Here is a 14,713-nt window from a genome sequence, read left to right on the forward strand (position 1 = left end):
AACCTTTTTTTTTTTTTTTTTTTTTTTTTTTTTTTTTTGTCTTTTTGTCTTTTTTTTCCGTGTCCGGCAACGGATCGCAACCCTCAGTGTTGCCCCCGTACCGGACCGGGGACCGGCAACGGGATCGCAAGCCTCAGTGTTGCTCCCGCGCCTCGCTCAGCCAGTGAGCGGGAGCCGGTCTGTATGTGGGATCCGAACCCTCGGACGGGAGCACCGCCGCGCTTCCCAAGCGGCGCACTATCCAGTGCGCCACCGGGCCGGCCCCCTTAATAACCATTTTTGACATGAATCAGGAAAAGATGTTGTTATGATAGCAAACTGACGTAGGATTGAGAATAGGCTTCTCCTACTTTAGTTACATGTGTAGTTTATAGCAAGTTTTTAAAAATTATTTAAACCTCAGTTTCTTGATGCATACAATGTACACAGTAGTATTTGTCTTATCTTCCTCTTGGTAGTTGTGAGAATCAAGTACAATGATATTCTGAAAGGATTTGTGTGAAAGGCATATCCTGGATATTATGAACAGCTAGTATGTTTAGTGTTCGCTTGTGAGCAAAACACTGCTAAGCAGTCTGTGCCAACACCATCGTGTACCATGTAGTGTGATTAGAAGTGGCCTTAGGGGAATGAAGGGGAGCCCATGGGTGGACTTTCTGCTCTGCACCAAAGCCCTTGATTATTCACTGCAATTTTCCAGTTTCCCCCTTCAGCTCTCATTTGTTTCAGTGATCTGACTTAAGCAACATTCTGCCTGTCTACCCTCTTCTAAGCCTTTGTCCAATCCAACTTGAGGCCAAACTGAAGTTTCCAGGCTAGTCAAAAGAAAATTGATAATCAAGCTAATATCCTGAATTTCATGTACAATGTTAATTAAGTCTATAGGCTTACAGATAGTTTTACATTACAAGCATCTCACTTGTAATCTTTCCATTTAAAAAATACCCAAGTTGCCTTAAATTTTGAAGAATTCAAGTCATAGTTTGTAGTTTCAGTTATCTCCCTGTAAAATAGATTCAATAATAATTTTCTTTCTCATGGGGACCATGATTAGTTACATGTGGTTAATGTTTATGAAGTGTTTTGAAACTGTCCATGGTCTTTATTATGACAAGGCATGTTGGGAGCATAAAGGAGGATTTTCAGCTCTCAGTTATACATATTCCATACTAATTTATAACATTTCTTGTTCATTTTATGTAATCATTAACCAGTTCTTCATGGTCACATCTTTTACCCTTATTTTAGCACTAGGACAAAGATTATTGAAAGGGATCCCTGAAGGAAAGAAGAGCACCATATTCTGTTTACCCTACAGAGAGTACCTGGTCTTCCTTTATTACTCCCAGCAACTATGGACATGTTAAGAGAAAGAGTTTTGGATGATTTTTGCCCAGATTTTTTCTCGAATGTACTCTTGCTCTCTGGGTTCCTTTCAGGCTTAGGTCACAATAGGTGTTGGTTTAGCCTTGCTGTGATCCTTTGTAGACATCTGCCCACATCACAAAGCCCCCACATTTGGCACAGCCTGCGGTGATTGGCACTGCCTCCCGGGAAGAGTCCAGTCCTGGAACAGTGGGGGTTGCAGGTGCATTGGCACGTGGTGGTGGGAAGCACGCCTGGCGACACTCAGCAACACCGTCCCATCCCTGAAATATCTCGGCCTCATGGGCTTGTCACTCCAATTAAAACTTAAACATGAAAGCAGCCCAGGCTTCTTCTCCCTTTGTGCCGAATTTGAGTGTGATCTGTGCCAGAAGATGTCATGGAAACTGTTAAGGGGTGCCACATTTCTGGAAGCTGTGCTCATGTTAGGGATCCATTTCCTCAAGCTCTGCATCTTGCTGGTTGCTGCTGCTAAGTGCACCTGAGAGGCAAGTTTCTGTTTGCCAACAGAAAGTCACCTTTGGGATGGTGGTGAAAGTCATTTTCCACATGTTCACAGATATGGCCGTGTTACCAAGCCTCATGCTATGACTTATCTCTGGCAAGGACTTACAAAATAGTCTCTCTGGCTGATTGTCAAAAATTACATCATATCGGAGTAAACTGCTTTTAAATCAGACATCCATTATTCATGTATATTAACTGCTTTTTTATTTTTTTATTGGCTGTTTTGTGTATGATTTACTCTTTTCTCACTAGCTCCCCCTCCCACCCCAATTGTCTTTCTCATCCCTTTTTTTCAAACCTTAGCTCATCTGTGAATTTATAGAGGCTGTACACTTAGCTTTGTGTGTGAACACCGATCTGCAGACCGTGCATTTCTTGTAGTTAAATTTCACATTTCTGTGGGCTGTATGTATGTTGGGTCATGATAGCAGCTTGGTTCGTTTAAATGAGTAAATTCTATCCCAAGTATTTATAGGCTTTTTTCCTTTGTGTCTTTTTTTAAAAATGAGCATTACTAGTCTTATTCTTCAGGATCTTGTACTGAATGAAACTGTACATGCCACTTAGGAAACAGCTAAATATGTTGCTGTTGGTAGACAGCACACTGACTTAATGTACTCATTTGTATTCGTGAAGCCTGGCTTTACTATAAGACCAGTGTAGCATTTGCCTTTGATCAGTAGGTATATACAGAGCATTTGTTCATCTGTTCATTCTTTCACCAAATATATACTAAGCCCCTCCTATGTGCCAGATACTATACAAATATCCAGAGAAGCGTCTATTCAGACCATAACACTGGAACATACCCTTTGCCTCTGGCATCTTTGTGGTTATGGTACATTTTCCTAATTCATGGCATTTGACTGTTTGGAATAATAATGACTAGATACAGTTTATTCTATTTATTTAGCCCCAAATCAGCATTCTTGTTGTTGTATATAGTCAATGTTTGCATACTTTTATGCACATTTACTTGATTCTTCATTCACTATTCCTTTCAGCATCTCAGACCTTTTTTCTGGAATGATTTTCTATCTACCCAAAGTACATTCTTTGTAAGTTCCTTTAGTGAGGCTCTATCAGCCACAAGTGCTGTCCGTGTTTCTATCTAAAAACATCTTTATTTCATCCTCATTCTTGAAAGGTAGTTTTGCTAGTCTTTTACAATTCCAGGTTGACAGTTATTTGCTCTCAGCCCTTCAAAGATATTATTGGTTTTAACTTTCATCGATGCTGCTGAGAAGTTGGCTGTCAGTCTACTTGTCATTTCCTTTTAGGACTCTTTCTGTCCTTTTGTCCACCTTTAATATTTTTTCCTTGTCTTTAATTTTCTGTGGTTTTACTCCATTGTCTCTATGTGAAGCATTATTCTTATTTATCCTGTTTGGGATTTCTCATGCTTCCTTCATTTCAGTTGTAGGAGATTCTCAGACATTATCTTGTTGAAAATTTCTATTTTTTCTGTCTGGAACTCAGGTTAGATGGGTATTAGACCAACTTATTCTCCCCTCTGTGCTGTTCACTGCTCATTCACGTTTTCCATCTCCCTCTGTGTTAAATTTCGAATAATTCTTCAAGTCAATCTTCCAGTTCACACATTGTCTCCTGGACTCCTTATTTCTTGTTTACCTCACCCATGACTTTGAATTTTTAGAAATTTTGTTTTGTTTTTCAAATCTGCTTATTGTTTTGCTACTTTTTACTCGCTCTTTTATCTGTAAACATTTTTAGCATGCTTATTTTGTATTCTTTATGTGATATGCTTGGAAGTCTAATGCTACCTGTTTATCTTTCTCTCACTTATGATAAATCATTTCTTTCTGTCTTTGTAATTTTTTTTTTATCATAAGCAAATATTTGGCTGATCTTGATTTGTAGGTCTCGTAAGGGGCCTGTGTTGAGATTGTATTCCTCCTGGGAAGATTCTGCAAGGTATCAGGAGGCATGTTACCAACCTGAAAAATACTTTAATTACTAGACTTGGGTTCTTTTGGCCTTGCAGATATGTAAATGCAAACCCTGAACTTGTGCGAGTCACACAATCTGTGTGACTGCAGATTGTGTCTCCCTTTCAGCCCCAACCCCCACCTCACCAAACTCAACCTGAGGTAGACAAGTTTCTGGGTAGGTTATCTTCACCAATGAATAAATTTTTTTCCCCTAGCTCGCTTTTTACTGAGCATATGTAGCCTACAAGGGCCCAGGTTTATGCAGAGATCTCAATTTTGATCCTCTGCTTTGTGCCGGCCAGATACTTGATCTCCTGTTTCCCCAGCTCTCTAGGCTCCTGACATTGACAAGTGTCCCCAGCCTAGCCCCTGGCTTGAATGCTCACTTATGTTTCTGGTTTTAGTGTTCCCTTCATTTTTGACTCCTGTGAATTTCTCTTTCTTATGAGTTAAGCAGAATATTTGAAGGACTGTTTGATACTAGACTGAAACTTACCCAGCATTTTCAGTGTTTGTAAATAGGAGGGTTTTCAGAGATGGAACCTTAGGACTGGGTGAAGTTTGGGTATTCTAGAATCTGGGTATTATGAAGAGAACCTTCTGTTTTGAGTAGGATGAAGTGGTTCCTACTTAAGAAACCTACAAGCCAGCCTCAAGATCAGATATTGAGGAATGTAGGAATCTGTTAAGCAAGAAAAGGTATATGTGAGTATTTATTGGGCCCCAGATTGTGGTAAACTCTGGGTTTGCCTGGTATCATGAGCCAGTTCATCTCCAAACACAAATGTGAACACTTAGCAAGACACGGTGAATGTATAACTAACACAGTAACTGGCACATGATAGGATTTCTGCCCCAAGGAACTAATAGCCTTAAATCTAGAAGAGTGTTTTACATGTGGTGTGATGCTTGGTAACAGAGCTTCACAAATGACCTGCTAAAATCAGACTCTTCAGAGACCCTCCTATCCTCCAGCGTTTGAGAACCACAGGTCTGGGAGATAGAGGAGATAACTCACAGTTCAAGGTGGCCCCGTGGGAACACCAGATGAGGTGGGTACAGTAAGTACCTTCAGCACTGATGAGAGGGAATGAACTTGTATGCTGAGAGCTTCGTGGAGAAGGGAACACAAAATAAACTTGAGTGCATGGAAGAGGAGAGAGCAGGAGGTTTATTTGTTTTACTCTCTAGAGTTTGGTTTCTTATCATGACTTCCCTGCCCACCTCCCCTTCAGAAGAGCAAAATATATGTGGTAGTGAAGGAGGTAGGTTATCAGGGATCAGAAAAGAAAGCAGGTAGACTTTGTGGCCTCCGTGAGTTTCAGTCAGCTCTGCCTCTTCACTCTGCCTCAAGCCACTGCAGCATCTCCTGCCTTTTGCTCTCTTTGTCACTTCCCTTTTTTAAATGGTGGCAAATAATCACAAAGCTTTTGAAAGGCTATAGTCTTGTAAGGAAGCCTTCTGACCACTCGTGACCATTCTGGAAGGCAGTGCTGGGGTTCTGAGGAGGCAAGTCAGCTGCTCAGGGTGTTATTGTTGCTGGCTTAATGCCTTTGGCAGATATTGAGTGTGAGGAAGACTCACTATTTTGGTAAACTTAAAGAAAACACATGTGGCGTTCCTTTCCTCCTTCCTCAGTACATGACCAGAATTCTGGGACAGCAAGACTCTACAGTCTCTTCATAGCGATTTCTGTATGCAAGTACTTCATCTTTAACTATGAGTAGTGTCAGTCCCAGATTTATGAAAAGTTTACAGTGCTAAATCCAGTTCTTATTGGGTGAAGGAGGAAGTGGGCCTGGCTTGTGCTCACTCCACTATAGGGACAATGGCCGTGCCTCAGCTTTTTCCTTCACAGTGTGGTTGGAAAGCCAATCCTGGGCACCTAAATGGTCCAGGTCACTCAGGGCCTGTCTGCCCTAGGGCAGTTGCTGATGCTACCCAGATGTTGGGCGTGTATTGCTGCTCCTGCTGCTTAAGACACCAGCCACTAGGACATGGCTGTGAGATGGGTCAGCAGGTCTCCTCAGAGAGGCAGGTCCCATGTATGGAGGAGCAGGACAGCTGGTGGCCGGGCACCAGCTGGTGAGGAGGCGGACTCTCAGCTGGCAGCAGGCTGAGGCTTCACACTTCATCCTCTGTCCCTGTTCATTCCAGTGCCTAGTGCCTAGAAAATGACTAATAAATTGTGGTTGACTGGCTATTGAATGAATTACAGCATTATTTCTTTTATCTAAAAAATTAGAAACCACCCAAACATCCATCAGTGTGGAATTACATATCCACAGAGAAATTCTAGACAGCTATTAATAAGAACAAGATCTATCTATAGGTATGTACTGACAAGTGGGAAAAACAAGTTGTGGAATAACATCTGATTCAGGAAATAAAATTTTATACACACATGTGTATAGAGACAGACAGACATGCATAAAAAAGTCTAGAAGTACATACACCAAACTGTTAAAAGTGGTTATTCCTGAGAGATGGATAAACAGAAGAGGACTACCACTTTGTTATGTAATTCTATTACGTTAGAATTTGTTATAAGATATACTATATTTGAAATCAGGAAAAACAAAGATTTTTTAGAAATAGATTACAGAGAAATCAGAATAATTGGCAAAATTGAAAATCAAGATTCGAAGAGTAGGATTTATGGAAATTATTTAAGATCTTGAAGAAAGAAAAATAGAGAACTTTCTGCTAAAGTTCTCTTTAAAAGACAATGCTTGCTTCTACTTAGTGCCTTTGGATCTACCTAGAAGCCAAAGAGAAAGGAAACCACCCAGTGTCATGTGACTACACACTACATTTCCTGCTGTTACCATTGTAAAACATACACCAGTCCCAACAAGGTTTAGCTGTTTTAGATAATTCTTAAGGAAACCTCTTAATGCTCATAAAAATTTGCTCTGTAATCACTGTTTAAGCTCCTCTATAATATGCACTTGGTACTTAGAAAAAATCTCCAGTATCTATTGACTTGGCGATCACATTAGTGCCGAACATTTTCTCCAAGATTGTAGCTATGGGTAGTTTTTTTCTTCTTTCTAGCATATCCGTACACCTCTGAGAATGAGTCAAGTGGCCATGGGTTGAGACTCACCCAACTAGGGCAATAAAGAGAAAAATTAGTCTAATGCATGGTCTTAACAAGAGGGAGAGTGTGAGCATGAATAATTAATCTTTCTAGTCTGTGGCAATCAGATAAAATGAAGTCCCATTTGCTCAACCTTATTAAAAGAGAGAGAGTGCGGGAGGGAGGGAGGGAGAAATGGTAAAGGTTGTTAAGGGACTTGTAACATGGAAAGAACCGCCTTCGAGATGGGTAATGTGTTTTCTAATCTCTGTGGTCTTTAACTAAATGTAATGGTAAAGGTACTCTTTAGATAGTTCTGATTCTTTGAATTATTAAACATTTTAGAAAAGACTTGACTCTTGACTACTAACTTAGATGTCTTTATGGTGAATTTGCAGAGAGTCTTTTTGGAGAGGGATTAGATCTCACTACATCCCTTACAAATGATTGATCCACTTGTCAAAAAATAACTTCTAGAAAAAGTAAAGATGTACGAATTGATTTCAGTTCTTATATTTACTACGGATGTTTTACTGATTTAAGGCCTACCTTCCTGCTATAGAAGTTGAAGTATTTTTTAAAAACAAAATATTGAAAGCTCTATAATGATGGGTTACTGCAGAATATTACTTTTATAATAGACTGTGAGGTTGCTGTTTTTAATTTTTTTTTCTCTCTTCAGGAGCTGATTTTATATCATTTTTAGAATATTCACTGAAGATAGAAGATTAAGTTCTTTCTGTATTCTTACAGAATAATCTTATTTTGGATATTTTAGAATTGTTGAAATTTTCTGAGTCAGGAACTTTTATTTTCAGCTGCATCTTAGCTTGTTCCCTAAGGTCTTCATGGATTACGAGGGCATTTTAAGTTTTGAATTTGTCCTCTTTCCTTTCATATATTGTTAGTAATAGTTAATTAACATTATAGTGTTGTTTGACTATTAGGAATTTCCAAAGATTCACTTGTTAGAAATGTATGTTGACAATGTGATTGATGATTTTCAAGGTGGATACTGTTTGAGTTATTATTAAGTAAAAACCTGTAGACTGATAAATGATAAATACATAGATTACAAGAAGAAAGCACATCATTTCCATGTGTGTGCTGAGAGGAGAAATCTGTACAAAATATTAAAACTTTTGAGTTCAGTGATTAATTTAAAAATATTAACCACATGATCAACAGAATAGATAAACAGTATTCTCAGAACTAAATGTGTGTTCATGTTAAAGAGGAGGCTTTTAAACTGTGAATTTGGGGGCAGGCTCTGTCTTCAGCACCTACAATGACTGATCCATAGCAAGCACTTAATGTTAATTGAATTAAGATTTGTTTTTAGTAAAAGACTTAATCTTCAGAAAGATTCCTTATGAATCAGCCTTTTTTTTCTTTTTGCTGGAGAGAAGGCACAGAAGTGTTCTAATATAACAAATGCATCGCCTAGAGATCAGGGGTATTCCTTCTTTGTGGCTTTGCTACTTTATGGAGCAGCACTTTCTAAAATTAGCAAGTGGAGAATGACCAACAGGAGAAATATTTGAGAAGAGTTTGTGTTTTGATTCATTGTTTAGTACAAAAGAATCATCTAATGATTCACTAGGGAAGTTCCACCTTCTTGGATACTTGTACTGTTCTTTCTTTTACCTTCCGTGGTATGTATACAAAAAGAGAACCCACGCTGGCTCATCTGCAAGCTTCCTGATCTTTTGTTAGCTCTCCCATTAATTCCAAAACAGATGTAGTCAGTGACCCTTAGTTTCCTACCTCTTTTTCTGTGTTAAGAAATTAGGTTACCTATTTTCTCCATTTGGTATTTCCCTTTGGGCCCTATGAGTTTGTTTGCGCCTTGGCCTAAGGAACTTTTGGATTTTCCTCTTTTTAGCATCTCCTTTTGTCATTCTAATAGCCATATTCCTACCTACCAGTAACCAGGAAGAGGTCAGGAAATTAAGCGGCAGAGCATCTTAACAGGGGCTGAGTGGTAAGGATTGTGCTCGGGACAATGGTGAGATGATGATGGAGGTCAGTCTGGCATATGGAACTGTGCATTCACACGCTTCTCTTCCTCTCCCAGATCCTGGTGTATAGCCTGGAAGCAGAACGCTGCCTCTCAAAGCTGGGGAATGCACTTGGTGACTTCACTTGTGTCAACCTCAGGGACAGCCCTCCCAACCTGATGGTCAGTGGCAACATGGACAGAAGGTATGTCTAAGTGAAAAGCAGCATTTTGTAGCCACCACAGCTTCTGCCAAGGCCTGACCACTCAGCTCCACTGCGCTTGCCAATTTCCTCTATGGCTCCCACTCCTTGGTTCTCAATCTACAGCTTTGCCCACCTGAGTTCAGCCCTGATCCCACAACACTCTGCACTTGGAGAACAAAGTCTCATATTAGGTAATAGTTGGATATAGCTATGTCTCTGCTTCATTTCTGAAGCACCAGGGGAAGGTTTCTTTTCAGCCATTTGGTGGACACAGTTGGTGGAAGGTCCAGGGAGACCACTTGGAATATCTTTTGTCCCCTGCTGCAAAATTTGTTTGGCATTTAAAAGCTCACTTTCTAATATTAAAAACAATAACCTAACGGATGAATCATGTTCAACAAAATAGGGTTCCCTGCCAACTGATGTCAGGAGTGTATTTCAGAACACTATGGTGTCCCTCTGGTGACGGAGGAAAAAAGAGACTTCATGTGAACAGATTCCAGTTTCTATTTAGCTGATTAACAGTTTTCTCTTTAATGCATTGGCTTCGGGAGTTGGATTTTCCCGGTGTAGGGTCCAGTGCCAGCCACAGACACTCCAGGAACCATCAGCACGAAAGGATTAAAGTGTTTGAAAAGACCCGCCGAATCCAAATTTTAGGCCCCCCACCCCACCCCTTCTCCCCCTCGTCTCTTCTTTTTCTTTCTTTCTTTCTTTTTTTTTTTTTGGCTGGTTGTCTGCCATGTCTGATCCAGTGCCCCTAAGAGAGGTAGCATGGCTGGAGGCCAGGGTCTGCTGGTGCCCCCTCCCCGGGCCTGGCCCCGGGCTGCAGGTGGTGGGCTGCTCAGTGGTGGGTATCAGATTGTGAGGCGGGGACTCCTCCATGCCAAGTCCCAGACCTCTGTCCCGCCAGTGCAGCAGCTTGCAAAAATAATTATTTTGTCAAATAGTATTTTCAGCTCCTGACCTTCACCCCTCTAGCTACCCACCCCCCACTTAGAGCAAAAAGAAGACCTCCTAAAATAGCCTATATTCCAGTGCTTGAGTATTGAATTCCTCATTGTGTTCCAGGCACATGTAAGGCTGGTTCTCTTTAAAAACTAGACTGATAAGTGGCCCCCACATGTGGCACGACAAATGAAACAAATCAGTTTGTAGTTTTACTCCCACATATTAGTTTCCAGACTGAGCTATACAAAGGCTCCAAGCTTATCTGAGAGGATCTCCAATGTGGAGGGCACTTTGGGGACATCCAGATGGAAAGGTTTGAGGCTGTTGATTATGAGTTTGTTTGCAGTGTGAGCATTTAGGTGGTCAGTTCATTAGTTCAGTCACAGCTAGGCTTATAGGAAACCAAAACGGTGGTCCAGAGAAGAGACCTCTGCTTTCTGCACAACTTTGCCCAGCCAGCCCTAGAACAGTTAAAAGTGAGAGTGTTAAGACCACTGTCAGCTGTACATCCTACTTTCAGTTAGGAGACCTATACAGCCTTCCCTTGGTATCCATGGGGTATTGGTTGCAGGACTCCCCAAGGATACCAAAATCTTCAGATGCTCAAGTCCCTGATATAAAATGGCATAATAATCTAGGCACATCCTCCCGCATACTTTAAATCATCTCTAGATTACTTGAAATACCTAACACAATGTAAATGCTGTGTAAATAGTTGTTATACTATATTGTTTAAGGAATAGTGAAAAGAAAAAAAGTCTGTACATGTTTAGTACAGATGCAACCTCTTTGTCCTAACTATAGTACTTTTTTGATCCGCATTTGGTAGAATTTGCAGATGCAGAACCCATAGATATGGGAGGGACGACTGTATGTACTCAGTAAAGCTGACTTTTTCCTCTGGAGCAGAGCTGCTTAATTATGTACCCATTGCCAGAAGAGGAGCTCCATGCCCAGTGTAAAAGGGCTCTCTGGTCAGTTTGAAGTCCATATTTGACCATGTTCCTTCCATTTTATTAGTAAGCCAATGTTACGTTTTTTGTTTGTTTGTTTGTTTGTTTGTTTTGTCTTTTGTCTTTTTCCGTGTCCGGCAACGGATCGCAACCCTCAGTGTTGCCCCCGTACTGGACCGGGGACCGGCAACGGGATCGCAACCCTCGGTGTTGCTCCCGCGCCTCGCTCAGCCAGTGAGCGGGAACCGGTCTGTATGTGGGATCCGAACCCTCGGGTGGGAGCGCCGCCGCGCTTCCCAAGCGGCGCACTATCCATTGCGCCACCGGGCCGGCCCCAGCCAATGTTATGTTTTTTAAAAACACTCTGTCTCTGTGGATGAAAAGAAATGACTAGTGACTTAGAGTTGGGGGTGGGGTCTCCAAAGTGGCATTTAATCAGGGCTACTCCTAGAGTTGGGTGCCAGCTGTTTGACCACTGCTGGCACCTAGGGGCTGACCATCATCTATAAGAATGTTCTTTATGACTCAACATAGCAGAGTCAGAAATATGCACTTGAGATACAGGGGTTAAAAATCTGTTGTTTTTAATAAAAATTATACATCTGGAAAAAGGGATGAGAAATCTAGACTTTTTAATGTGGTAGAGGGAAGTCTTCTGTTTTTTTTTCCCCCCAAAGGCTTAATAGCTACGAGTAAGATCTATTAGAGATGCACACTCAAGCTTGTACAACTTATGTTTTATTTCAAAAGTGGGAGTAAGAGGTCAAATACTTTGAAGAGAAATGTGGATTTGGCTGTCACTTAGTGACTGATGCAATTTTTAAAAACCCTGGGGCCTCTGTATTTTATTTAAAAAACTTAATTTCCAGTGTATTCTCTTAGTGCTTTATAAATAACTTGAGAATGAAATGGACTCTAAAGATACATAAAACTGTCCCAGGTTAAGACAAAAATAAAGTAATTTATCCTTAAAGGAAGAAAGTCAGTATGAGGAGTTTGTAAACATGGTTGGAATTTTGTGAGTAGCTTTATTTTTGCAGGGAAAAAGGCTTAAATTACCTAGCCTTTCATTCTTTCAAGAAAAATAATAGAGTTTGAAGAATAGAGAATGATTAGGATGGAAATTTAGTTATTGTTAGATTATGCTTTCCCTTGCCATAGGGAAGGTTTGTAAAGTGCAGACAGAGAGACAGGTGGGATTTTGGAGGAGAGTCTTATCAATATAGAGCAATGAGTTTTTCTAAATACATATTTTGTCTTTTCTTACTAAGACCAAGCAAGAAGAAAGAGCAATGAGTAATGTTACAAGAGGAATGATATATATCAGATGTCAGAACTAGATGCTTGTGTCCATTCTATTTACCACACTATCTGTGTAGTACTGAGGGTGCTTATTCTAAGATGCTTTTTTTTTTTTTTAAACATTTTCATATCTGTCAAGTCAGAACTTGTCTTTTATAAATGGCATTATAAAATTATTTGGGAGCATTTTTAAATGTTATGTAAAATAATTGTGCTTCTTAAAATCAATAGCGTTTTCAATGAATTGAAAGTATATATTTATTCACTGAAGGCAAAAATGAATTAATAGCTTAGGAATCAGGACATTTATGAGAAGCTTGAATAGGTTACCAGGAAAAAGTCTGCTGGAAATAGATCACTTTGTTTTTTTGTTTAAACTCTGGGTTCATTGGGCATTTAGAATCTATAAACTTATGTCTCCCATCAAGTTTAGGAAGTTTTCAGCCATTATTTTTTTATTTTTATTCTTATTTTTCAATATACAATGTAGTTGAGTTTCATGTCCCTCCACCAGTTCCTCCTTTTCCTTCCTCCCTGCCCCCCCGCCCCCCCCCATCAACATCATATCTGTTCACTTGTCTTAAGTTCAAGGAATTATTGTGATTGCTGTGTCTTCTCCCCTCCCCCCCATTTATTTGTTTGTATATTTATTTTTATTGGCTCCCACAGATAAGTGAGAACATGCGGTATTTCTCTTTCTGTGTCTGGCTTATCTCAATATAATTTTCTCTAAGTCCATCTTGCTGCAAATGGTAGTATTTCATTTTTTTTTTTATAATAGTAGTATTCCATTGTGTAGATATACCACATTTTCCTTATCCGCTCATCTGATGATGGGCATTTTAGGTTGGTTCCAACTCTTGACTATTGTAAATAGCATTCAGATATTATTTCTTCAGATAGTTTTCTTCACTAATCCCTTTCTCCTCTCCTTCTTAGACTTCAGTGATATGAATGTTAGACCTTTTCATATTGCCCAGCAGGTCATTGAAGTCAAACCTTCTGTTTTACTCCGTTTTGTGTTGCTATAACGGAAATACCTGAGACTGGATAATTTATAAAGGAAAGAGGTTTATTTGGCTTACGATTCTGGGGCAGCTGCATCTGGCACAGGCCTCAGGCTGCTTCTACTCATGGCGGAAAAGCAGCAGGCAGCTGGCAGGTACAAGCAGATCACATGGCGAGAGAGGAAGCAAGAGGGAGAGAGTGAGAGAGAAGGTGCCAGCGTCCTTTAAACAATCAGCTCTCACGGGAACTCTTAGAGTGAGAACTCACTCACTACCCCTCCTCCCCCAGGGAGAGCATTAATCCATTCATGAGGGGTCCACCCCCATGACTTAATCAGTTTCCAACACTGCCACATTGGAGATCAAATTTCCACATGAGTTTTGGAGGGGACAACACATCAAAACTCCATCATTCCGCCCCTGGCCCCCAAAACTCAGGTCACTCTCACATATGAAATACAGTCATTCTATCCCAACAGTCCCAAAAGTCTTAGCTTGCTCCAGCACCAAATTAAAAGTCCAAAGTCCAAAGTCTAATCTGAGACCAAAGTCAAGTCTTTCCAGCTGTGAACCTGTAAAAATCAAAACCAAATTTATCTACTGCCAAGATACACTGGTGGAACAGACATTGGGTACACGTTCCCATTCCAAAGGGAGGAATAGGCCAGAAGAAAGGAGAAACAGGCCCCAAACAATTCCAAAACCCAGCAGGGTAGACATTATGTCTTAAAGCTCCAAAATAATCTTCTTTGACTCCAAGTCCTGCATCCTGGGCACAGTGGGGCATCTGGGTCCCCAAAGCATCAGGCAGCCTCACTCCCGCAGCTCTACCAGGCATAGCCCATAGGGCCACACTGGTGCCTGTGGCTTTTCCAGGCCTGCGTTGTGTGTTACCAGTGGCCCGGAGTTCAGGGGTCCTGGCAGCAGCCCTGCTGCATTGGCTGTACTAGACATTTCCCTGGTGGGGGCTCCCTGTGGGGCCTCCAACCCCACTTTCCTGCTTGGCATTGCTCTAGTAGATGTCCTCTGCAGTGGCTCTGCCCCTGTGCCAGGTCTCTGCCTGGGCCCTCAGGCTTTTCCATACATCCCTGGAATCTGGGTGGAGGCTGCCATGACTCCACTGCTGTCATGTCCTGCCGGCCTGCAGACTTAACACAACGTGGATGCCACCGAGGTTTCAGGCCTATACTCTGCAGAGCTGCTGCACAAACCACACTGGTGTGGGGGTTGGGTCCCCAAGTCCTTGGGTAGCTCCACTTCTATGGCTTTCCTGGTCTCAGGCCACACTTCACCTCTCCCAGGCTGGTGTTCCACTCTGGTAGCTCCACAGGTCTGGGGGGACTACATATCCAAACTCTATCACCTTAC

General features: G+C 41.1%; 1 protein-coding gene across 1 annotated transcript in view; it reads left to right on the plus strand.

The window, feature by feature from the left end:
• Positions 1-14,713, plus strand: part of FBXW8 (F-box and WD repeat domain containing 8) — a 116,237-nt gene that overhangs the window by 84,893 nt on the left and 16,631 nt on the right. Inside the window, exon 8 of the mRNA XM_008566166.1 lies at positions 9,005-9,132. Coding sequence (XP_008564388.1) covers positions 9,005-9,132 — 128 coding nt within the window. The remainder of the gene's footprint in view (positions 1-9,004; positions 9,133-14,713) is intronic.

Source organism: Galeopterus variegatus, unplaced genomic scaffold (genome assembly GCF_000696425.1).
Source record: "Galeopterus variegatus unplaced genomic scaffold, G_variegatus-3.0.2 Scaffold227, whole genome shotgun sequence".
Taxonomy (NCBI): domain Eukaryota; kingdom Metazoa; phylum Chordata; class Mammalia; order Dermoptera; family Cynocephalidae; genus Galeopterus; species Galeopterus variegatus.